The sequence below is a fragment of the Manacus candei genome, unplaced genomic scaffold (assembly GCF_025592945.1).
Source record: "Manacus candei isolate 608988 ecotype Guabito, Panama unplaced genomic scaffold, ASM2559294v1 h1tg000060l, whole genome shotgun sequence".
NCBI lineage: Eukaryota > Metazoa > Chordata > Aves > Passeriformes > Pipridae > Manacus > Manacus candei.
In genome coordinates this window covers 3,588,849-3,613,587 of record NW_026138108.1, presented here as the reverse complement: position 1 = coordinate 3,613,587, position 24,739 = coordinate 3,588,849, and the positions used below count along the sequence as shown (strand labels likewise).

General features: G+C 40.5%; 1 protein-coding gene across 3 annotated transcripts in view; it reads right to left on the bottom strand.

Annotated features, from left to right (window-relative positions):
- Positions 1 to 1,407: 1,407 nt before the first annotated feature.
- The window catches only part of LOC127478506 (mucin-5B), a 46,141-nt gene continuing 22,809 nt past the window's right edge, over positions 1,408 to 24,739 (bottom strand). The window contains exons 20-49 of one of the 3 annotated variants that reach the window (XM_051804320.1): positions 24,551 to 24,702; positions 22,633 to 22,771; positions 21,787 to 21,897; positions 20,836 to 21,015; positions 20,229 to 20,465; positions 18,748 to 18,904; positions 18,406 to 18,534; positions 17,898 to 17,982; positions 17,655 to 17,692; positions 16,464 to 16,619; positions 15,581 to 15,646; positions 15,165 to 15,257; positions 14,232 to 14,473; positions 13,543 to 13,720; positions 13,002 to 13,252; positions 12,393 to 12,576; positions 11,656 to 11,848; positions 10,846 to 11,024; positions 10,261 to 10,330; positions 9,988 to 10,109; positions 9,562 to 9,593; positions 8,969 to 9,146; positions 7,888 to 7,992; positions 7,201 to 7,241; positions 6,464 to 6,586; positions 5,415 to 5,510; positions 4,048 to 4,176; positions 3,116 to 3,155; positions 2,324 to 2,447; positions 1,408 to 1,763 (exon numbers count right to left, since the gene is read on the bottom strand). In XM_051804320.1, the coding sequence (XP_051660280.1) occupies positions 1,589 to 1,763; positions 2,324 to 2,447; positions 3,116 to 3,155; positions 4,048 to 4,176; positions 5,415 to 5,510; positions 6,464 to 6,586; positions 7,201 to 7,241; positions 7,888 to 7,992; positions 8,969 to 9,146; positions 9,562 to 9,593; positions 9,988 to 10,109; positions 10,261 to 10,330; positions 10,846 to 11,024; positions 11,656 to 11,848; positions 12,393 to 12,576; positions 13,002 to 13,252; positions 13,543 to 13,720; positions 14,232 to 14,473; positions 15,165 to 15,257; positions 15,581 to 15,646; positions 16,464 to 16,619; positions 17,655 to 17,692; positions 17,898 to 17,982; positions 18,406 to 18,534; positions 18,748 to 18,904; positions 20,229 to 20,465; positions 20,836 to 21,015; positions 21,787 to 21,897; positions 22,633 to 22,771; positions 24,551 to 24,702 (4,005 nt within the window). In that variant the 3' untranslated portion in view covers positions 1,408 to 1,588. Of the gene's footprint in view, positions 1,764 to 2,323; positions 2,448 to 3,115; positions 3,156 to 4,047; positions 4,177 to 5,414; positions 5,511 to 6,463; positions 6,587 to 7,200; positions 7,242 to 7,887; positions 7,993 to 8,968; positions 9,147 to 9,561; positions 9,594 to 9,987; positions 10,110 to 10,260; positions 10,761 to 10,845; positions 11,025 to 11,655; positions 11,849 to 12,392; positions 12,577 to 13,001; positions 13,253 to 13,542; positions 13,721 to 14,231; positions 14,474 to 15,164; positions 15,258 to 15,580; positions 15,647 to 16,463; positions 16,620 to 17,654; positions 17,693 to 17,897; positions 17,983 to 18,405; positions 18,535 to 18,747; positions 18,905 to 20,228; positions 20,466 to 20,835; positions 21,016 to 21,786; positions 21,898 to 22,632; positions 22,772 to 24,550; positions 24,703 to 24,739 lie in introns of those variants that run through there. The other 2 variants (XM_051804321.1, XM_051804322.1) reach the window with 2 other exon arrangements.

The following is a 24,739-nucleotide window of genomic DNA, read 5'->3' as shown; positions in this document are numbered from 1 at the left end:
AAGCAATTGTAACATGTGCCTTCCAAGGGAGTTGCATTGCACTGACAGTTAACCAAATTATTTGGAGATTCCTGTAATTTATAATCAAGCAAACTGGTTCACTGACCAGTGCAAGGGCTGGGAATGGAGAATTAGGTTCAAGTCGGTGATCCATATGGGTCCCTTACTACTTGAGATATTTTATGATTCCATGATTCTATAATTCGAGCTTCATCACAAACACCTGTTTGTCGGATTTTGTTGTTCATCCCTCCCAAAGATACCTCTGCTGCATCTATTTCCACTGTGATCGTTAGATACACGCAGCCTTTCTTTTATTGTTTATAAGGAAACAGAATAAAAGCAAAGGGTGAAATTCACCTCCTCTGAATTCAGCTGTCTGACCCAGCTACCCTGGCTCTCAGAACCTCTAGTGCTGAGAAACTGGTAACTTCCCAAGGGCTCTTACACCAGCGTTAGGCTGAGACAAATCATTCCAGAAAGGGGCTGGACTCCCATGCCTGTTCAAAGTTAAGGATTCCTACAATTTTAAGATCAGTAACACCATAATGAAACAGTACACATCAAAGTAACCTGACATCAGCTGAAATAATTTATTATGTAAAAGAAGCAAATTAAGTATTTATTGGAGCTCAAGAGCTGCAACATTTTAAAATAGAAAGCTAAAGTTTAATGCATTTCATATCTACTTGGTCAGTTCAAATGCATTCACTTCAAAACAATTCTGAAGACCCCTGCACAGCAGGCTGCAGGACACTATCTACGAAAGTCACAGTCTTCAAGTCTCTTTCAGGTCACAGAAGACCAAATTACTCAAGTAACAGAAGCATCTGCCTTTCTTGAGTACTCCGAAGGTATTGTTGGAACATTTTGGTCACTGTCCACATAAGATACTGTCATCAGTGGCACTGGACATGCCAGCTGGGAGTCAATTATTTATAACACAAATCACAGCCGTGTAACCAGTACTGAGACTGAGAGTTTGATGCAGGTAAATAATAAAAAAAAACAGTGAGATAAGGACTCCCAATAAGAGTGCAAATATATTCATTTTGTAGTGTGTATGTAAAAAACATGTTTTTACACTTCTGATAATAGTGCTCACTGTGCTGAAGGAAAACAAAAAGCACCTTAATTTCCTCCAGTGAGCCAGTCACAGCCAAAGTAGGTTCAGGACCACCAGGGAGAACACAAATGTGGCCCTGAGCCAAGTCCTGCCTCTGTCTGAACCGCAGCTGTGGAAGCAGTTATGGCTTTACGACATGCACTTTCTTCAGGTAGGACTTTTGAAAGGCATCACTGTCTTGAGAGTGTCTTGCAATAACCTTGGTTTATAAACCAGCGTGGGATTAAAGACATTAGCCATCTTGCCCCATTAGCAGCATCACTGAAACAGGAGAACAAGTCCTCTTTGAAATGCAGTTTATTCTACAAACATTTAGAGTAAAATCTCAGCTAATTTCCATAACTGCATATAATACCAGAAAGAAAAAGCACTAGTATGGTCATTTGAAGGTTACTCACTACAGTTTTCTAAACTACTCACTAAACTAGTAAATGGGAGAGGAAATGTTTCCTTTAGTTATGCTCATGTTATCCTCTTTGGGCATTTTGTTTCCACACATCCACATTCATCTACATACACATATGTGAACTGGACTGTCTTATGCTTAGAGCAAATCAGTTCCACCTTCACTTTGTGACTTCTTTTTTCATGGCAGCAAGTGCATTTGTGTTCCATTTCATTGGTCTCCAAGGAATACCTATAGAAATGAGGTTTTTCACATCAGTATGCTGCCTGTTATGTTCCCAAACTGATCCATATTTGCTGCTCCGAACAGAAGCACTTCTAAGGAGCAGAGGAGCAAACTTTCCCATCTATTTTTCTGCTTATTCATTACAGCCTTTCCTCAGGATGCTATTGGCCATGCAGGGCCAGATCCCCTGACACCAATGGGGAAAACCCCAGTAACTTCAGTGGATTTGGGAGTAGGCCCATTTTGGCAAGACAGAAAAGAACAACTCATGCACAGAACACAGGGCAGGAAAAATCTTCAGTAAACACCACAGCTGTTCAAAAGCCACACAATGACATATTTAAGAGCATGTTTAATAAATTTAGCTGATTTCTTTCCAGAGGGACCTGTTTTCCTAGCTAAGATAAGGCCCTCCTATCACATTGAAGACATTGCTAATGGCTGCTGTTCTGCACTCCCAGTTCCCCAACCAGGTCCTTTTAAAAAGCAGGAAGCTGTAGCCCACTGGTAACAAGAACCCAGAAAGACCAGCCATGGGGGAGGATAGAGAAAGGTTTCCTACTTACACAGAATAGGTACTGCACATCCCTTCACAAAAGGGCATTGGGACTGGAGCAGCTGATCTACAGTTGTCATGCACGATATACTGCTCTTTCACGTTGCGTTTGCATTTGTGCGGCAGGTCGATACCTGAGCAGAAGAACACTTCTGTTAGACCTTTTCAGACTGAGGAATAAATGTTTTTGAAAGGTATCTGCTAGTAAACCAATGGTAGATCATCCTAGTAAAACTTTTTACTGTTCAAATGCATAACTGAAACCACAACTGAGAGTGCAAAGAGGCAGTAATTGAGCAAAACAATTTCCCGCTGGTCGAGGTACTTTTCCACTTGTGGACTAGCTTTAATCATTCAAAGATACTGTTGAACCAAGACCTAAAGGAGACATGAAGGGTTCAGGTTTTACTAAAATTGCTATAAATTACATTTGTGACTCTATTGCAACCTAAGATTTGAGTGGATGCTACAGGAAAAAAGACCTTCCTTTCTATGCAATTTTCCAATGGAATAACACAAAGAATATTTTCTACAAATTTTTGTATCAAGAGTATTTTTCAACCTAACAGTATTTCAATTATTTAAAAACACAGAAAAGATGATAAAAAAAAATTTAATGTCCCCATTGAAAGAATGTGGCAGATTTTTAGTCCCAGCTGAGAGGTAAAAAACAGTTCTGTTGCTGTAAAACTGTCTTCCAGTCTGTGGAAACTTCGGACTCTCAGTGCATGCAGAAACAGGACTACAAGTAGGAAGAAGCAAACAGGATTGGAATAGAGAATCAGTGATTTAATGCACTCACATGTCTTACAACAGCCATCTGAAGTCACATCAACTGTCCCCTGTATTGAAAGTAACCAGAATAGTTCAGATGCAGGTATTGCTAAGGAGATAGCAGCAATTATGAGAGTTCCATTATATTCCCTTATCTCTAATCAATGCAGATTCCTCATCAGACCTATTTGTGTACCAATTATATATAAAACTGCTTAAAAAAACTAAACCAAACCAAAACAAACCATCCAGTAAGGAAGGGAATTAACTTTCTTAAAGCTATACACCCTCCTACAAGACAGGTTAGATGTCCTGGCCTGACCTCATGCAGGTCTTATTGAAGCCAGCTTAAGAACCCCAGCCCCAGAGAATGACAGCTGCTCCTGGAGTTGAACAGCCTGGCCTACGCAGAGCCTGTGCCAAAGCTAACTCAAGTACATGGCTGTTCTTGTCCCTGCTTTGATTTTCAGATCTGCTGTGAAGTCCCAAAATGCTTCTGAAAGTTACTGGAAACCACTAATAGATGAAAATCAGGGTGTGAATGATACCCCTTCCTCATTCATGTTCCACTTCTTTGCTTAACGATACACCACATATCAGAAGGCACTGTGTTCATCAGACCCCCAAGGATCTATGGTGAGTTACCATTTGTTCAATTGCATTTTGTAACACTGATGTTTCTCAAGTGATGAAAAACCCCACCTTGCTATTGCCCCAATACCCTTCTCTTTCAAGTTCCAGTTCTTATCCCACAGCAATGTGAACTGTGCGGGTTTGTTTGCTTTACTGCCATGGAACACTTCATTTAGGCTGAAAAAGCACATTTCCTTCAACAAGGATGACCAGCTCAGAAAGATCAAGAAATACTGAAGTGACTCATTCAAAACAGCAAAGATAACTCCCAGGCCAGCAGCACTATGGTTCACTCCTGAAGTCTTTCTCTGGCTGTAAGATACTTACTGGCACACAGTTTGCTTCTTCAAATGGTAGGCAGACTTTTATCATGCTAGTCAAGGAAAACTGGCCCGCTGATTCAGTGCATGTGTACTGAGTACAGTTATCATATGGATCTTTATAACTTTTTCCAACCTGATAAAAACAGGAAAGAAAACCCCAAGCCAATATAGTATAGCAATAAAAATAGAATACTGCAACAGTAATACAATCAATGAACTGGCAGAGGGACTGGGTTGTTCATATTACTCTGAAAGGGCTGAGATGTCTGCAACTCACATCTTCAAAGCTCACCCACCACTAGCCTATGCAAAATCCCTTCTGAGGTCAGCCAGTGGGAAAGAATGAGAGGCTGGTAGCAGAATGAGCATAGAGGTATGAGCAGAAATGCCAGAAGATAGGTGTGTTAATGTTTGTGGGCTAAAATATACACAAAAAGAAAAATAACTCTTTTAAAAGGTTTGAACAGTTTTCATTTTTAGTAGATGGAAGAATACAAAAAAGTGTGAAAAAGGACAAAAGTCTTTGCAATAGAGGTTAATGGGTAACAGCAAAGCCTCCTCATGGAAAGAAAAAGTTGTATATTGGAACAGGAGAATCTAGCTTGCAAGATTAATTATCAAACAATAAAAGGATGAAATAGAAAATATGCAGGAGAGCTACCAGAGAAGCAATAGCATACAAGACAATAGTCACTGGTCGAAACAACATCATTAACCATTCACAGGAGTAGCAGACTGTAATAAAACCAAAGAGCTAGAATCGTGGAATCATAGAATCATTAAGGGTGGAAAAGACCTCCAGGATCATCAAGTCCATCCTTTAAAGGCTTGGTTCATTGACTACACAACTCCACACTCACAAGACATGGTGTATTACCTCAGGGTGTTACCAAGTCACTACACTGCAGTAGCTATTAATTTCTGCCTCAGCAAATTCAGAACTAGTGGTAGTACAGCCATGTGAGCTTGCTCACACTATTTACCCCTGTATGTTCAGAGAAAGAAAATGAAACTGTTTCCAGATTGGAGCAGTATCATGTGAAGCCTGTTCATGTATCTCTGCAAGAGTACTATTACACAATGTCATCATTCCTTCCAAATTCTTTCTTGCTATTCCATGCCAGGATAAAGGGGGGGAGGGGAGACATGATTTCCATTCCTACCCAAGATACATAATTTTCAACACAATAGTGCCTGTGAGATGCACACAGTAGAGACCAGCTGTATAAACATCTACCTTTACTTTGGAAACACAGATATTTTTACATCTCCTAGAGATCCTCCCAGCCTTAAAATGCATTGCACTGGGAAAAAAAATGCTGAGGTCTTTTTGGTAATTCAATCTTTTGTGCAAAGCAAGGGAGTGCTTACCTCAATGGTCACATTGCCAAATGGAAAATTTGCCACACATGCCACTTGCTGGCACTGGCTGCAGCACTGACCCTCCTCTTCCACATAGCGAAAGCCCTGTGGAAATAAAGTTTCCATTTATCCATGTTAACTGATGTCATATTCATGAAGCATCTTTGGATCAAAACTACACTGAAGACGACAGAGGAAATGAGCCAATCTCCTGGTTTCATCTTTGTTGTCTTTAGAAAACTGTTGGAACCACTTTAAGCCTGACAAGCAAAGCCGGTAATTTTTCTCCCTTATTGAACAGTGACTACTGGACACTTCAGTTGCCATGAAGACTCTGTCATTGGTTATTCTTCTTCAGGCTAACACACAAGACAGGCCAGATATATTAACTCAGCATATAATTACTTAAATATTAATTCAGCACATGATTACTCTGCCACTAGTGCTTAGTCTGATATCATTATCAACAAGAACTATTGCTGCCAGACATGTTAAGATTCCCTCCCCTGTGTTTTAGGTATCCATTGGTCTCTCAGTGGGTGTGGGTGTGGCTGGCTTCAGGGTAAAAGACAATTAAAGGTTCTGTCCATTTTTAATACTGGTGGATCTGGCCTTATCTGGGCATGAATGGAAAAGCTGTTTATATTCAGTAATAGACTGAACTGGTTTTGTGCTGATTCTCACAAATACCGAGAAGTAGCAGAGTACTCTCAGCTCACAAGTACTGAGAACTGTCTGGAAAAATACAGACCACTGCACAGTTTCTTCACAACCTTAATTTTTGATCTGACAATGGTCAGTGCCAACAGAATGGTACAAACATCTTTCAGCACTCAAATTTTAATAGGTTTAAAATCATTTTCCCTTAGAGCATCTTTCCAAGGGTGACCTCTTAAATTTGCTAAAGCAAAAATAATTTGGCACCCTAAAAAGGACTTTACAAAAAAAATAACAGAAGAGTCTATCCTGCTATCTTGCAGTGAGAAAGCAGTTACGCTATCCTGGTTTCAGAGTATATCCCTTCTACAGCCATTGTTCCTGGTCAAGGAGGTGCTGACCTGCTGGCAGGTGGTTTGGCATTTCACTGGAAGACACTGGATGAGGTTGGTCTGTGTCACGAGATCCTGCTCATCTGTGCACACACAGTTCTCACAAGAGCTTTTAGGCACCATTGCTCCTGGCTGGAAACACAGGGGGAGAGAGAAGGCAGGCCATGACAAGAATTCAGAGGGTTCTAGAATAAACATCCCCCTTGACTATCAAAAAATTAATGCTTATGAGGTTTACTTTTGGAAGAACTTCCTGAAATGAATACTTCCAGATCTCTAAAACCTCACAATCGGTATCACAAAACGAACACAAGGCTGACACTCCCAAGTGCATCAATGATGTCAAATGAGTTATTTCATAAATTCCATGCATCTACTTTTGCTCAGTTTGACATAGAAATTAATCTTGCAACACTCAGTGAAGTTTAAAATTTGTATTCAATCATAATTCTGACCTATTGACTCTAAAACATAGGTAAGATCTCATCTAGAAAGCAGTTACTGGTCTTTAACACTACCTATTCACTAATCTATCACAGAATCACAGATTACTTGGGGTTTGAAGGGACCTCTGCAGGTTATCTAGTCCAGTGCCCATTTCCAGTAGTACATAAGACTATTGGCAGAGAAAAATTACCAGCCATTCTAATCCTGCTTTTTGTATAAGTATTGGCAATAGCAACTTCAGAAAATTCTGACTCAGGCAGCATTAACTTGTGGAAAGAAGTGTCTGGAAGAAGACCTACCTTAAATTCAACTCCTTCAGAAACACATACACCTTTTGGTACTGTAAAAAAAAACAAAATGAAAAGGATGTGCTAGGAATGATGCAAATAGTTAATGTAGTCATCTCTGAATTGTGAGTGATCCAGAGAAGTTAAAGAGTAGAACTGAACTTAATAGCCCACACAAACACGGGAAAAAAGTAACTAGTACATGGTGCTTATTGTTATTCAGAAGCCCACATATTATTCAGAAGTCCACATCTGCTTAGATGTCATGCAGGAAGTGGGAGGTAATTCTATATCCTGGAATTTTCCATAAGGTAAAATCTATTTACCTCGTGGTTTTTTTACCCACACTTGAAATTACTTGACCTTTTCTTCAGTGTTAACCACCTTGCTGCTAACAAAGCCAGAGCGAAGCTGGCTCATGTATGTGCATCTAGAAATGTAACTTGGAAGCAGAGCTTCTGGATGGGTTCAATTTAACCATCATTCATAATCTGATCAATAGCTTACACTCACTGAATACTGGCTACAGAGAACCTACACCAGTTACTTCAACTCCAAAAGAAAAAGGAAAAAAAAAAGCACCACTTGTAAAGGCTGATAGAGAAGGGAAGAGGCTATCACTTATGATTTTAACTCATTCAGCAAAAAATTACATAATTCAAGGAATAAAAAAACACCTTCAAGAAACAAGGTACTTACTACAGGAGAAGACAGGACAACAACCATCCTCAGATATAGCAACCACTGGTTGGAAACCTAAGTCACATCCTGTTTTGTTGATAATGCAGGTTCTTATATCACATTCTGCAATAGATAACAGAGATAAACTAAACCAAAGCATCCCATCCAGCAGCGTTACTTGCAGACAAAGCCTGAACATCCAAGAAATTGTGTAGAAATAGATGATTCTTGCATCACACATTTTCGGAGTTTGGGACATGTTCAGGTGAAGTTTGCTCCATCGTAAAGCTCTTCCTTGGACATATATTTATGGCCCTTGTTCCTGCTTCTCTTCCACCACTGGATGTCATCTCTAAAAAACTAAACACTCTTAGACAAGTGACAGGGAAACAAGTTGCAGTAAAGATAAATGAGGCAGAGAGTGAAAAAATGAAGAGGCAGTGGATGAGAGCCAGAAATGCAAAGGTTGGGAGGGACATGCAAGGCAAAGGACCTCGACAATGTCCACTGCTCCCGTAAGGCCTCCAAGGAGCCTAATGGATCTCTTCCTGGTAGACTGAAGGGATGAGGAACAGAAAAAACATTCCACCACCATTGTCAGGATCCCCTGTCCTACGTCTTCCTATAGGTGCTGGGAATGGCCAGCGTTAGGAACAGGCTAGTCTTGTGCTGTGGTGGCATTTGAGACTGGGAGGATGCAAATGCAAAGGTGAGGGCAAACATATATCAGGAACATCCACAGGAAGCCTTAGGGGAGCCTGGAAGATAAACCTATCTTCCCTTACTGGAGGGGTCTCTGTGAAAGGATTATCCTCTCATCTCAGGACAAGAGCCAGAGGATCCTGTGAAGCACCTGGTAGTCCAAATGATCTATGGGGAATATTCCACTGTAAGCATCTGTCAGGTCATGGCACTAATTTAGAATACAAGTTGGACCAGAGGAGTTCTGTTCTGATAGCAAGAGTTCCTGGCATGTAGATAGAAGAAATGACGACTTCAGTGTTTATTTGAATCTGGTATCCTTGGGATACCAGATCTCACTGGAGGATTACTGCTGAAGGCATGATGCCACATTATGACATGTGAACTATCTACTCACCACAGACAGACTCTGTGCAGCATGGGTCATCCAGACGTGGTTTTGTTTTGCGTACAAAGCCCTCTTTTGTGCAGTTGATGGGTGGAGATTTAGCACAAGGGCGGGGGAAGCAAGAGATATTCAAGGTCGCTTCATCACAAGTACAGTATTGACAGTCATGCTCCCAAGCCTCTCTAGGCTATGAAAAAAATAAGGATAGCAGTTCAGAGAGCAAAAACTGGAAATATTATATCAATGAATGCCTGCTGCAAGACAGTGCAGGGCTGAGTTCAAATCCCAGAGGGATGCGAAGGGAACAGTAAGAAAAAATCCTATTATTTGCCACCTTCCTCTGCTGGTTTATGTGTTTGCAGAAGGCAAGCCTGGTAGTTCTACCAAGAAACCAATTCCCACAAACTGCTATTTCTGCTTCTATGCCTCAAATGATTAACTGCACTTCTGCAGTTAATAAAATCTGCTGTTTTCCTTCCCAGTGTCTTTGCAGTTCGCTGGTTTTTAAGCTTAGAATAAGAAGAAACAACTCATGCAGCCATTTTTACAGGAGGTCACAGAACCCAGATATAGTATAAAGACAGTATTTTCCTTTCTCTTACCTGTTTCACTGACCCATCTTGTGCAGTGCAGCCTGTAAAATTAATTACATGTTACTTTAATGACAACTGAATCAGGGAAAACAAGAGAAGCAGGAAGACAAGAATAGAAGGAAAGTCTTCAAATCTGAGAAACAACCACAAAGAGAAAGAGGAATCCAGAGTTCAAAGTCACAGGTTGTATACCCAAAAAAATCTTCCCCAAAAAAACATTCTTCCCTTTGTTCTTTCGAAAGTTGCACCTTCTGCATAAGAACAGGCAGAAACTGTCAATCTGAAATGCTTCCAGCCTAACTAGAAAGAGTCAGTATCAAGGTCTTCCCCCGTTTCCTCTGTGCCCAAAATATCCCCCTTAATGTACACTTCTAGTGAGGATCTTGCCTACCCCCCTTTCCCCCTTCCCATCACACCATTTAAATTATTTCTTACCACAAACAGAAGCGCAAATGCCATCATGATCATTCAGCAGAGTTTTCCCATCAGGACAGTAGCATCCCTCAATAAACACTGATGTGTTATTTTGGGAGGGGAGGGTGTCCATAACGACTTCTCTGCACAATTAGAATATAAACAGGAATGAATGAGAGGCAGAAATGTAGCCCAGGGCAATCAGACACCTAAATCCCATGGGAATGTGAACTTCAAATTTCCCTGTCAATTTTCACATCATGGACTTGAAAAATGCCTTAGGAAATGACCCACCTGCTGAAGCAAGTTTTTCTTCTTGCTTCACCACATGGCTTGTACACCTGATCCCGAGGACAGATGGCCTCTGTGGAGCATTGCAACACACAAGTTAAGCAGTCCAGACCCACGTGTACCCTTCAATGCACAGCGGGCAAAGCACCCGCGCTATCACAGCCCACCTCGTGGGTCCGCACAGCCCAGGCTCCTGCCCAGAGAGGGGGTCCCTGCAGCTTCACCAAGACGGGCCAAAGGATTCAGCAAGGTCTAGCGACAGTACTAGCAGAGCTCACCCCGGAATCGCGGGGTCCCCCTGAGCAGGACGGAGCACGCAGAGAGAAGCGGCGTGTTGCCATCTAGTGCCGAAGCTTTAGGAAGCACATCGGAGTCAGCTGAGCTACTCGGGAGACAACACGGGCCTGTTTCCCCCTTGTTTTGCATCAGTTCTGGGCTGGAACAACCTTTTTATTTGTTCCTGCTTTTTCCCAGGTCCAGAGCAGCTCAGAAAAGATTGAAGGCTGAGGATGTGGAGGACCATAAGCAAGCATGTAGGCGAGAACGGACCAGACCTGCTTCACCACTAGCAGTGTTTCCCAGACTTACCACACTGGCCATTCGCCTGCCTCCTCCAGTCCACGCAGACCCCGTGGAGCCCGCACAAGGCTGCGTACGTCTGCATGCTCTGGCACTCGGTGCTGGGGTGCTCTTCTGAGCACCCACTGGCCACACACGCCTCATAGTAGGGCTGTGGGGGGACCACGCCGTGGCACTCAGTCAGGGTCCTTCACAAAGGAGACAGACCTTGGGTGATTTTCAAGGAAGAATTCAAGAAGCAAACCATCCACACCCAGGCAAAGCCTCAAGGTAAAGATACAACTACAAATTGCTCTTGTAGGCAATGTACCCACACAGCTTAAATAAGAATGAGCTTTACTTCCCATTCTTTATAATGCTTTGATAGGAAGCAATTTTATGTTAGGCTGAGACCTGCAAAGGCTCCTGCACAGCTCATAGCTATAAATCTATATGCTGACATTTTTATATTAGCATGTTTATAAATTCTGTTTTAAAGCACAAAATTATTTTAAAAACAGACACACACGCTTACTATGTTTTGATTCTGTATCTTTCAGAGCTTTCAGATACTGAATCATAGCTAGCTCTCCAGAACTGACAGGCAGAGGGAGTGCCAAGTGGAAGACACTATTAAGGCAGGACTGATTTTGATGATGCAGCTGAAAAATATCTGCCAAACTCAGTAACACTCACACATCAGTTCACTGCTCGGTTTCACAAGGTATGCAAGACTTCATATTTTCATCATACCCTGTAATCAGTTCACCCAAACCATGTAGTAAAACACTAAATTATCTTGTGGACATATTCTGCTGATACTTTTGGGAGTTGTCTTACCAGATGATTTTACACAGATTAGAAGGCTCACAGTGCTGGGGATATTCAGTCTTAGCTGGTTTTGAGACACCTGGATTGCAGTATCTGTTGGTAGGATATGGTACTTTCCAATCTAATGCCATGTCTTTGAAGGACTCAATAACCTCACCATTCCTCTTCAGAGCATCATCAGGCTTCTGGTTGGTGCAAGTACCTGGTAGCAATATAAAAGCAAAGTGACAATTCAAGCTCAGTTGATGCTGATGAAGCTGTTTTTAGAGAACATTTGGATGGAAGTTCATGTCTTTGTGGGAAGGTAACAACATGTGGGGTCCTGGATAAGTTCACGAAAACTTTTTGTAGGAAGAGAAGGCTAGAAGAAGTAGTTTGACAGTTACTCATGAAAACCAGAATTGACATGATGGTTGATACATTTCTCTGGGTGGCCAAATCAACTGAGATGGCTCTGTCTAGGATAGGACTGTCCAGACTTTTTTACATTCCCATATAGAGTATATATGTTCAAGAGGAAGGGCTTAGAAAAAGTCTGCCTCCATCCACCAACAGAATGAAACGATGTGACTTAAAACTCTATCTCCTGACAGTGTCTTTCCACTAAATAGTGATAAATTTATTACAATTTGTGAAAAATAGAAATCAATGGAGTTGCAAGCATTTAGAGATGTTTACAAGGGGATGAGTGAAAGAAGGAGGAAAATTTATTGCATTCATTATTGTCAGCTGATGAGGACACTCACCACATAGTCCCATGGTATTATTATAAAACTTTCCAAAAGGGAGTTTTATGTAAAATGCAAGTTGACTGTAGGACACATAAACCTCTAATTCAGGTATTTCAATTATGGCATAAAGTCCAGAACTGGTTATCCTGATACCATTCTTGGAAATGTCTGGAACAACTTTTTCATTGTTAAACAAAATCTAAAAAGAAGAGAAACAAAAGGTCTCCATGAACACTCTCCTGTTAAGTAAGTTAAATGATCTGTGCAACTTGAAAGCTGAGCAGTACAAATTCGGACCTTAGGTGCACCAAATTAAGTCTTTCAAAGACAGTTATCTAAGCAGTTTCTAAGATTATTTTTAACATGTCATAATTTATATTTGAGTGCTCATATCAAGATAAAACCCACAATTTTCAATTACGTGATCTTTTCCTGGATTTTTAGAATATAAAAGTTTTTGTTGATACAAAGCAAAAAAGAGAGAAAACAATGCAATTACATTTCCTACCCATTCCATATTTTACAAGCTTCATCCTTTGTTGTGGCAAGATGTTTAGCAGTACAGTAAACTACAGTAACTATGGCAAAATAATATTGAAAATTCATTTTAATACAATACTTTACCAAATTTGTTTTTTTTCCATGTTCCATTGCTTGTGTCAGAATAACAGTAGAGTTGGAGTAAAAAATGATAAGGGACATTGAACAAATTGCTCCATCAATGGCACCACAGTAGTAGTTGTCTATGTGAATCCAAAAATTGTGAGAGTCAGGATGAATTGACTTCACAAGGACATAGGTGCAGTTTTCTTTAAAATGATAATATGTCCCATCAAAAGTCACATAATGTTCGTTTCCCCATCCACTGCAAATACCTGGAAGACAGAGTGACAGTCTTGAAATTTGGCTTATAAGCTTCCTGCAAGTATAAGCTGGTTTTAACTCTTTTACTTGCATCCAGTGAGAGCCTAAATAACCAGTTTCATAAAGAAAAACTAGCCTAACAGGGACACTCCTATCCACTTGTAATGGCCAATGTTTTAGATGGCATTTCTGTTCCATTTTATCCTACTGAAATAATATGAATGTAATATAGATGTTGACCACATAGACTTATCCTTCTTGCATATATAACATAAATTTCAGGCATTTTTCTGCCACTTACACTGACACTCGAAGACTTCACAGCAACCGGTTTCATCGTAGTGTTTTGTGAACGGGAAACCATTGACACAGAGTTTCAGTTGCTGAGGAGGGCAAGTCATGCTGGACAATTTGATGTTGTTTCCTTCTCCCAGGCAAGTGGCAGTCTGGCAGCGTCCAAAATTCCATGTTTCGTTAAACTATTGATGGATTGAAAAAAAAAAAAGAGGAGAGGCATATAACAACGTAATGTAACAAAATCTTTAAAATCACGCACAGCGACTGTGTTCTATTCAGTTAATTGTCTAGCATGGCAAGAGTTGGCATCTACTCTGTGTCTGGAAACCAGGCAATACAAAACATATAGCAATCAACAGAGCCTTAATATCTACTTTTTGTATAGGACTAAATATTAAGGTCCTGACCACTTTTGATCATGGGATATGGCCAGATGTGATTTCCTAGTCTTTGTTCAATTTGGGAAGCTCTGCCCACATGCAATCATTTAGATGTTTCAGGTGAACAGAAAAATCTTCAACTTATTCTCTCAGTGGAGGTTTCTGGCATAAGTCTAAATCATCTAATTCAGCCACACCTATAGTACAGCTGTAGTGGTGGATACCAGCATCAGAGGAGAACACCAGATCTTGGCTGCAGACAGTGCATGAATGATGAATGATGAAACACCTGGACTTCTTCCTAGTCTCTCACCTTTCTGGGAGGAATGAGTGCGAGACAATCGCTCACAGGAGCCCTTGTGGAAGCAGGAACTTGGTTTGTTGCACTGGGAGTAGATATTGGTGGACAGGTTTCAGAATCTGGATCACAGCTCTTGGCGGTCTCAATATGACCAATTTTACACTCTGCCCAAATTAATTCAATCTGACACAATTTGTTGCAGACAGAATAAGCACAACGATCCGATATATTCACTGGCAGAGAAACATTTTCTCCTGCAAGGCCAAAACCCAACTGTTAGCACCAGACTGTACATGAAATTTCTAACTCCCAAGGCCTATGCATCACAGATCAGCTACGTATCAGCCCTGGATTTAACTATCTGGGTCTGCCTGTATCCAGCAGCCACATTTAGGTGTGACTGTCTGTCTGCAGCACCTTGAAATTAATAACTAAACAGGAGCTCAATTCATCCAAATGGCAAAGGCTGAGGGAGGGCCACAAGTGGCTTATCTGAAATTCTGCTCTTAAGTACATTAGCAGGAGTTGAAAATGAGTACAAGAGGAGGGAATACTCAATACATCACTGAGTGTATTTGGGGTCTTCACAAACACAAAACAGGAGGTAAGTGGATCAGGAGCTACTAATAGAAGAAGAACAGTCTTTCCTCCCCTGTTTTTGGAATATTACTGTGGGTTACAAGCTTATGTTCAGCAGTTTGGGATTCAGGTCTCTGCTGACATTAGCATCTGCTATAAGTTTCCTTACACTAGAGATATTCAAACCAGAACAAAGTTACTGAATGTGAGAGAGTTGTACTTCTGAAGCTGTTAGTTACAGTTTAAAGACACAACTTCCTGTGTCTGACTGCAACAGGCAGAATGAGCCCTTGCTGAAGCATCTTTATCTAATAGTACATCTTTCCACATCAATGGTGCAGAACAAAAATTTGCATAGTTTCTCACCCATTTGTATCAATTGCCCATTGTCATTGCAGAAGCAGGGAGTGGCTACCATTGGCGATGGAGGTGCAGATGTTACAGTCTGAGTATGTAGTTCTGCAGGAAATGAAATCAATTAATATTCAAATGCTCTGCTACTCTACTTTCAAGCTCTAAGACATCTATTACGTTCTTTACAAACACACAAAAAAAAAAAGGAAAACATAATCTTTTTTTTACCCCCACTACATTCTATACATGTACACACTAAAACCATCCTCTCTGTATTTATATACACTTTCTCTATTACACAGTATGGTGCTATAATACAAACACACTTCCACTTGTAGGGAGTTTTATATATACATGCATAAAATACAATAAATCCCCCTTCTACTCTCACTTAATCATTCCAGTTTTCTAATCCTGCAGTACTTCACCTGACTTTGGAGAGGTGATTTCCAGTGGCACTCCATTTGGCTTCTCTAAGCTTTGTGGCAAAGAAACTGTTGGTTTAAATACAGACAGATCATATAGACATTTTACTATGCCACCTACACTCTGCTTTCAATAATTCTTTCCTACCTACTACTTCATTATACTTCTTATTTCACTTGTTATCACTTAGCAAATACCAAACACACAGGGTCACTATCAAGTCTTTAGTTCTTCGACTTATGTGAGTACAGATGCTGACTTTTAATATTCCTTGTAGTCTTTGTATAACTTGCTACCAGGATAAAACACATTTTTTTTGGCCACTTATTTTATTTGCCATAATCATGTGACAAAATTCCCACGTTTCTTTCTCTCTTTTTACTTCCTACTTTCTGCTCTTTCACCTTCTCTTCACTCTGCAACTTATCTTTTGGAAAGGGAGATAACTGCCAGGCAGCTTTATTTTCATGTTCCAGTTACCCATTTGAGACTCACTTATTTCAATGCAGAAAACAGTACAATAAGAACCATGCTGTGATATAGGTGATAAGAAAGAGAAAAACAAGGTTTGAAAGTATGAAATATTGAGACTACCCCAGTGTCAACTATGATATGCCGAAAATTATTGTAAAATCTGTACTGAAAAATGGCCAAATCTCTCTTTACCTCACTGACAGTAAGGTCAGTAAGAATCTATAAAAATTACACTTTTGGTCCTCAGTACAAGATCCACAAGCTCTGATCCCTCATTTTTGAAACTTCAATAGTCTTAAATTCTTTGCTTGTCCTAGACACCCAGTAGAAGTCTTTTTCCAAGATGAATAGATCTTACTACCATTACAGATTTCCACAGAATCAGCACCAAACCTCTTACAGATCTAGTACCTTGTCCTGGTGTAGATGGTGTTCTGCATGTGGTAAGTGTTTTAATGATCTCTCCGTTAGGGCCACAGACAGCTTCACCGCACTCGGTCCCATACACGTGGCTGTACACAGTTTCATTTAAGGTGTAGGTCTTTCCATTGTAACAGCAAAGGCAAACTGAGGCACCAAAAGAGCAAATACCACAGTAACAGAGGACACTTGCAATATAAGTACAAATGAAAACCAAACTCTGCATTCATAGTTTTGAAATTCACAGCATCAAACATGAATAATCTGGCTAAAAAATTTTTTCAGTTTCTACTTAAGAAGCTGCACTGGTAATCTGTCACATTTATTTTAAAGTGGATTGCATTTTTCCGATTGCTGGTGTTTCTTGGAGTCAGTTTGCATAGAGCGATAACTGATTGGTAAAAGCATCAGAACTGGTATTGCCCTAACCCCACAGGGAACACAGGTGAATTCCCTCTTGGCAGGGAACGTGAGTGGGATTACTGCCTTGCTGAGTGATAGAACACTGGCTAGAAGGTGTTGCACAGCTATTTCCACCCACTAATGAGAAGCATGAAGTGATAAACAATTTCATTTAAATATATGAGAAGCTATCCAGATTTTGGATAGCTGTACATTCAGGAACCAAAGGAAATATATCTATTACTGCAAAACTGAAAATGTGTTGTTTGCTGGGTCACCTTGCATTTTGGGATGTGGTTTCTCCCAGATATAGGAATGAACTGATACCATACTTAAAGTGTGTCCTTTTGGCACACAGATATATCTGTCATAAGCTAGCTGTCTCATCTTATTTTATGAAATTAATGGACAGGACTTTACAAGATTTGCCCTGTTCTAAAAGTATTCATTAAAACAGGTACCATGAATGGCCTGCTACAGACTAGTGTCTGTTTTCACTGACTACCAAGGAGGTGTAAAAGTGGAAAAAGTAGTATTTACCTGGATAGAATGAATCCCACATGTCATACCTCTCTCCTTCCTCTCTATGACTATCCTTTAGACAGTACTTGAGGTCAAAGGCTGGATTTTCCTTATCAAAGTATATCAGTATTGCTGTGCATCCACCTATTAAACTACCTATCTGGATTCCTATTACCAGTATGTTTGAAGTAATATATGATATTGGGTTGTTTCAGTCCTATCATCACTCAGTGCATGGTGAAGGTGGTGAAAAGTTACCTTTGGAGTCTTCAGTACATAGTTTCTCTACAGGATCACTGAAGATAAAGAGAAAAGAAGACTTGTTTTATTGACTTGAATCAGTATATGGTGTAGCAATGTCTGCAACGGTATCTACTTTTACATAAAATCTGCTCCTGGAAGATTTAATAATTATTGCCACCACCTATGATCAGTAACAAAACATTGCCTAGCTTGTCCTTTCCAGTCCTATTCCACCTTTCTCTCCATCAACTGACCTACCATGAAGTGCAGTTGGGGAGGGAGACACACTCCCTGCTCTCCTCATCAAAATATGGCTTGTCAGGACTACATTCTGGGTAACAGCCTGGAAAGTTAAAGTAAGCAAACCATTTTTAGTCTTCATTACATAAATACAGGAAAAAACATAAATACCTCTATCAGACGGAGATTTTATTCCAAAATGAATGTGATTCCAGTATGAATGTTCTTTTTACTATTAGTTATCTTTCCATTCCTCTTTTTTCCTCTCTCCCAAAAGTTTTAATTAACTCTGTCAACAGATAATTATTCTTTGCAAATTTATATTGAATGGCTTTTTATTTCTCCCCATATTTAAAGGCAACAGGCAAATTATGCTACAAATGGTACCATCACATGGAGAATTAGCCTAGATAAGGCATGGTCAATGAGCTTCTGGGGCAAATGGGATAACCTTTCAGTCACCCAATGCTTAAGACATTAAAAGCAGACTAGTAGCTCTTAAAAACTGCATTAAAGGAAGAATTACCTTCTAGACTATACAGCAAGTTCCCACATTTCCCTTGTGGGTTCCTACAGGTCCTTAGACAAGGGGCTCCACAGGGTTTATAGAACCATTCATGTTTGTCAGGTGGATTGTAATAATCACAGAATACAGCTGGAACAGAAGAATAAAACATCTGTAGGTCTCAGACACTGGGCAGGGATTATTTTTAAATCTTGTTTAAAAGATTTAAATAAGATAAACAAGATTTAAAAAGCTTGTTAATCACACATGCATTGCAATGTCAGTGTTCTGTCTCTTTATCTCCTGTGTGGCTGAGCACATGGAGCACTGCTTTTCTGTGTGCATTTTCAGGGCAATACTTACGGCAAATGGCAGGTGTTCTCCAGTTGATACAGATGCCAGCTCTGCTACAGCTTCTTGAATAAGCAGCAACTGAGGTACAGAAGCACTCACAGTCTCCCACACTGTCACAGCCACAGAAGTCAGAAACACAAGATTCATAATACGGTATTGGGTTCACCTATCAAAATAGCAACGTATCTGTCACCACAGGTGTATTGGGTGCACTGTTTTAATGAGGGAAAAGGTTCTGAATTTCTTCCATGCACTGGAAGTTTGTGACAGGCTGGGATTGTCATGAAGGAGCTATGATATTTTACAACAGGTAGTTTTCTATTTTCACCTGCCTGGTAGAATTGGACTCTAATTCTTCTCATTCTCGTGTGTGTAATACTGTCACTTATCCTCAAAATATCTTTCCAGTGTGATTTCTCCAAGACTGAACTATCTTGCTTCAGCTTAGCACAACCATATAGTGTGCATTCTCTGAGAGACAGTGATTGAGTATAAAAAGAAATTCTGTTTCCACTGAACTTCATGTCTCTTGTGTTTTAACCTGTGTTAGCATGAACTAACCAAGGAAATTAAATGAAGTTTGTTTTTAAAATGGCTTATTAAAGTGCATTGAAGCTTTGTATACACATTTTAATTAATAATTAGTACCCTTGTTTCTGTTTAAATTAATTCAATTTGTCTGAAATAAATCAAAAAATTAATCTCTTTAGATAATTTGAATGACATTCCTCAAGTACAGTAAGCAGTTTTGGGCACCACAATGTAAAAAAGACATTAAACTATTAGAGAGCATCAAAAGGAGGGCCACGAGGATGGTGAAAGATCTGGAGGGAAAGCCTTATGAGGAGCTCCTGAGGTCCCTTAGTTTGTTCAGACTGAAGAAGAGACTGAGGGGAGACTTCACTGCACTTTTCAACTTCCTTGTGAGGGGAAGTGGAGGGGCAGGTACGGATCTCTTCACTCCCATGTCAGTGACAGGACCTGAAGAAGCAGCATGAAGCACTGGAAAAGGCTCCTCAGAAGGGTGGTCACAGCACTAAGCACCAAGTTCAAGAAGCATTTGAACAATGCACTCAGGCACAGGGTGTGCTTCTTGGGGTGTCCTGGGCGGGGCCAGAAGTTGGACTTGATGATCCTGAGGGATCCCTTCCAACTCAGCATATTTTATGGTTCTGTAAGGATCACCACACAAACAGACTTACACTGACTTATCTCTGGGTTTTACGAAGAGCTACCTAACTTTTTAATTCTGCTGGCCCAGTATTATCCTCTTTATCTTCAGTTACTCAAAACAGGTACTGCTGTTTCCTCAGTACTGTGCTACAGGATTTAACGGGCATAGCTGTAAAGTGAGGTTCTAAGTGAGGTAGCCCTTGTACTTGAGGATTCTGTGTAGTAGCCCATTACAGTAAAAATATTCATGCAAATGTACTGCCAAATAGCAACAAATACCTAGTGGGAAACTACTGAGGATGACAGAACAAGATTACCTTACTGTGACAGGCTTCAAAGATATTACTCTTAATGATGCTGCAGTGCTTCTGTCCCAAGGCAGACTTGAAAGGTTGATCAGCACACAGGTCTGTCATGTTTATATTTGAGCAGGTGCTTGTTATTTTCCAGCTGTTTCCAAATTCCTGGATGCTCATCTCCATGGACTGCCCTCTGGTTGTGAAATCATTCCTTGAGCGGCCATCAAAGTCCCCACAAAGACCACAGACTTTTCCCTGGGAAGTTTGTGTAGGCACAGTAAATGGCTTGGTTATTTTGAGTGCAGCCCACTCTTTGACAGAAATAAACTATAGAACAGGTCAAGGCAAAAAAGCTGCAAGTTGCTAAACAGACATCAAAAACAGCTTAGAAAAAGCTGGACTTAAGTGACAAGAACATTCTGTTAGTGTGTTGCCAATACTGCAAAGTGTCTGGCTTTACTTTTACCTCCAAATATTTTTGAGTGTTTCATACTGAGTGTTTCATACTGAACAATGAAATAAAACATAAATTATGACCTGCTTGCTGCTTCTTCTTGAACACTAAACCAAAGTCTTTTCTGAACACTGCTTTTCAAACATAACTCTCAGTCCATCCCATACCTACCTGGAAAGATGGTGCCACATGAACAACAACAGTAGTCTTTTGGTCCCACATGAAGTTCATTCCTTGATTTGTTTCAATCACAATATAACCTCCTCTGAGGTCCACTTTGTAATTTTTCTCAGCTCCTGGATCAGTAGCTATCTCCTGAATTCTTCCTTCCAAGAGCCTTATTTCACTGCTCTACAAATGAACAGATACATTGCATGGAAGGAAATCAAGTAGAAAACTTAGTGTAACAGCACTGGTATTCTGCCTCTTGTTCTTTGCTTTTTTTTTCTGTAGTCTTTGCACCATGTTGTGGTTTGCTGCCAGATGTGAGCCACAGACAAGACCCACTGAGTTTGAAGGGAAACGCCTGCCCTTCCATGACAACTCTTAACCTCATGGGCACATAAACTGTCCTCATTCTAGAGGAAGTCTATTCTGCTGGCACAGCAGCTCCTCAGCACAGGGGCAACTGGGCATGCCAGAACACCCCTTGCCACACTGCTTTGTTTAACTGCTTTGTTTCACCACTTTGTTTCACCATCCCCTTACTCCCCACTATGGGAGAAATCTCTTTGGTGTACACTTTGGAGAAATGCTAAACCTGAGCTGGAGGGAAAAAACTCTGTCCTGTGCTCAAACCATGGTACAGAAACACGCTTCTCTAAAAGCTTCACCATCACTCCTATACCACTAATGGTACAGACACAAATACACACACACAAATGCATGTACATAGAGTGCTGTTGACTCCTTGCATCTGTCTCCTCACCTGCAGAAGTGTTCAGTGTCCCTGTTAACACCAAACATCTAAACCTTTCCCAGCTTGCATGCCTCTGCTTTCTGGCTGTTTGACTTCCATAGGTGCTCTCTAGCAGCAACTAAGTAGGAATGTAAGGGGATGATATACTAATTGCTACAAAATCAAGACTACAACTCCTTGGTTATAACCCATTCTAGGCAAACCTCAAAAATCAATGTGATCTTTAGGGAGCAGATGGAGCGTGACTTTCCACAGGCGTTGTTCTGAATTACAATCCGGAAGGTGCCAGCATCCATGTTATTAGGGCAAAAATCCTTGGAAAAATAGATAACATTCTATTAGATCCTTTGAGGCAACTACTCCAGTCATAAACACTTTCAGGAGCCCTAAGTGAATGACACTCTGTTTCAACTTCTATTATTTTGTCACTTCTTTATTCATCAAAACTCTAGGTATTTTAGAAGAATACAGTGGAAGCTGACCTAGTGGCAGCTTCACACTTGACCAGGATTTTCAAAAAAAAAACTAAGGGGAAAAAATGAGCTTTTCATAGTAGCAGTCCTACCCAACAAAAAAGGAATTTTTTTTTTTTTTAATTAGCAAAACCAACTGTAATTTCAGGATGACAAAATGTCTCACTGAGTACTATCTCAGTACATGCAATTATCATACATGAGGTTCACACCTTAACCTCTGCATGCTTCTGTCACAACAAAAATAATGTCAGTCTTGGATGGCTAAAAGCCTTTTCAACACCATGCCAACCTTCCCCTTGCAGGTGCTGGAATAATGTCCAGAAAGGGCTGTCCAACCCAGGAGTTAATCGTTTGGGATCACACAGTGCCCTCTTGTGTCTCCTCTGAAGGTCAATTTGCTTTGTTTTATCTGGAAAATAGCACTGTGTCTGCTCTAGGTACAAGAGGAGGGGACTAAGCCCTGCTCATGAGTGTTGATTGTTTTACACGGGAATGTCTTTTAATTACTCAGAGTGAAGCCTACAGTGTAAGCTGTGAAAAGCATAAGGATGGAAAAATGAAAAAAATTGATACCTGAGCTAGGATATAGTCACAGTCTCCCAGGAAATCAAACTTCTCCCCATCAAAGCTCATGTAATGCCCATTTCCATACACAGTGCAGGTTCCCTTGCAAGGCTTGTCTGTGCAATTCCACTGCCTTTTGTTACAGGTGCTAGGAGGCAAAATGCAAAGAATCACAATGTTTGTATGAAACGTGGGTTTTCCTTAACCCCCAAAAGGGGCAGAATAATGAAAATGTTTGGGTTTTTCAGTGCTTCAAAGAAAACAATCATCTCACACTCTTCAAGCAATTCCCTCTCAACTGTTCTGAGATCATGCCATGAGATGGCATATTAATCAGAAAGTTCATGTTTACTACCCAGACACATTTGAACTTTGTCTATTTTTACTCTATTTTTTCTTTCAAATACATTTTAAATCACTTAGTCCTGGCAGGAGACAGTGGGGATTTAAGAGACAGATTCAAGATGAAGAACTGAATATTTCAACCATTTCTGAATATTAATTCTTGAGAGACCATGTGGTCAGTTCTGTTTCTGACTACAGTGCTGTAAACAAAATATTATCTCTGTCTTCCCTTGGATATTGGGTCTGGCTGAGATGGAGATAATTTTTTCCCACAGCAGCTTTGCATTGGCATCTAGAAATGCATTAGTAACACCCCAGTGTTTTGGCTGTTGCTGAACAGCATTAAGGCTGTCTCTTCAAGCATCCCTCCCTTACCAGCTGGCTAGGGGGTGGGCAAGGTCATGGCAGGGGACAGAGACAGGACAGCTGTCCCAAACTGGCCAAAGGGATATTCCAAACCATGTGATGTCTGCTCAGCAATAAAAGCTAAGAGCATGGGGTGGTGTGGGAGGGTGAGGGACCATTTGTTTTATGTTTTTTTTTTAGGGAGCAACTGCTGTACATACTGAAGCCCTACTTCCTGAAGTGTCTGGACATCACCTACTGATGGGAAATAGGGAATAAATATTTTATTTTCCTTTGCTTCTGCACACAGCCTTTGCTTTTGCTTTATTAAACTCTTTTTATCTTGACCCATGAGATTTTCCATCTTATTTTCTCCCCAATGCTGTCCTGCTGAGGAGGGTAGTGATTGAGCAGCTAGGTGGGTACCTGATGTCCAGCCAAGGTCAACCCACCAAACCTTGACAAACCTTACCTCTAGTTCAGGAGGACTGCAGACAGAAAATTTTTGTTGTTATACCCTTGACACAGAGAATGCATGTTTTTTCCCATGTGTGTACTCTACTCATAAGAAAACAAAGCTGTTGCTGCAATAAAACTTCTTAATGACTCTGCAATAGCAACAACTGCTTACCAGGCTTTGACTTTACATGTTAAACTTGATTGCCTGTACCAATGGGGGTTAGACCAAAGTGTTTCCTCTTGGCAGAACTATACAGTCTCATTCTCACTAAATAATGAATAAGGATTCAAAGCATTTTACCCACCATGATTAGTAACAACAGTGAAATCTATGGCAGCATTATACCAGAAATTGGAGCAACTAGAGAATTAATTTATCTTGAGAACCATGTGACTGGAAGCACTGCAAGTCATGAGGATGGAGCATTGCAATTGCTCATGTATCTAAATTCAATCCTTTTCTAGAGTTCAGCTGTGCCCCCATAGACACAGACTCAATTCCCCCTTATTGAATGAGCAAACACAGACCAACTAGGGTAAGGCTGTTATTTCTGAAGCTAGTGTGAAAGCAGAAAAGGATGGAAATGGTTTGACAGAAGATCTTGGTACATGTTCTCCCCAGGTGCAGGCTCCTGCAGTGGGTTGCAGAGAAATATTTTCCCTGTTATTTTTACAAGAAGCCTGATGGCTCCAAAGTGCATCCTGCCCCCTGGGTGCACTATGCAAGGACAATTTTAACATATTTTCTTATAAAACAAGACTCCCTGGAATAACATACCATGTGTTGCAGTCCACTTTGATGGTTTCCCCAGGTTTATAAAAGTGTCCTCCATGGACACATGGACATTGATCTTTGGGAATACATCCTCCACTGCCATCCAATACCAGCCCATCAGGACACATGCAGCCAGAAACACATTCTGTGACATACTGCACGTTTAAAGATGAAACAGAAGTCAATTCCTTA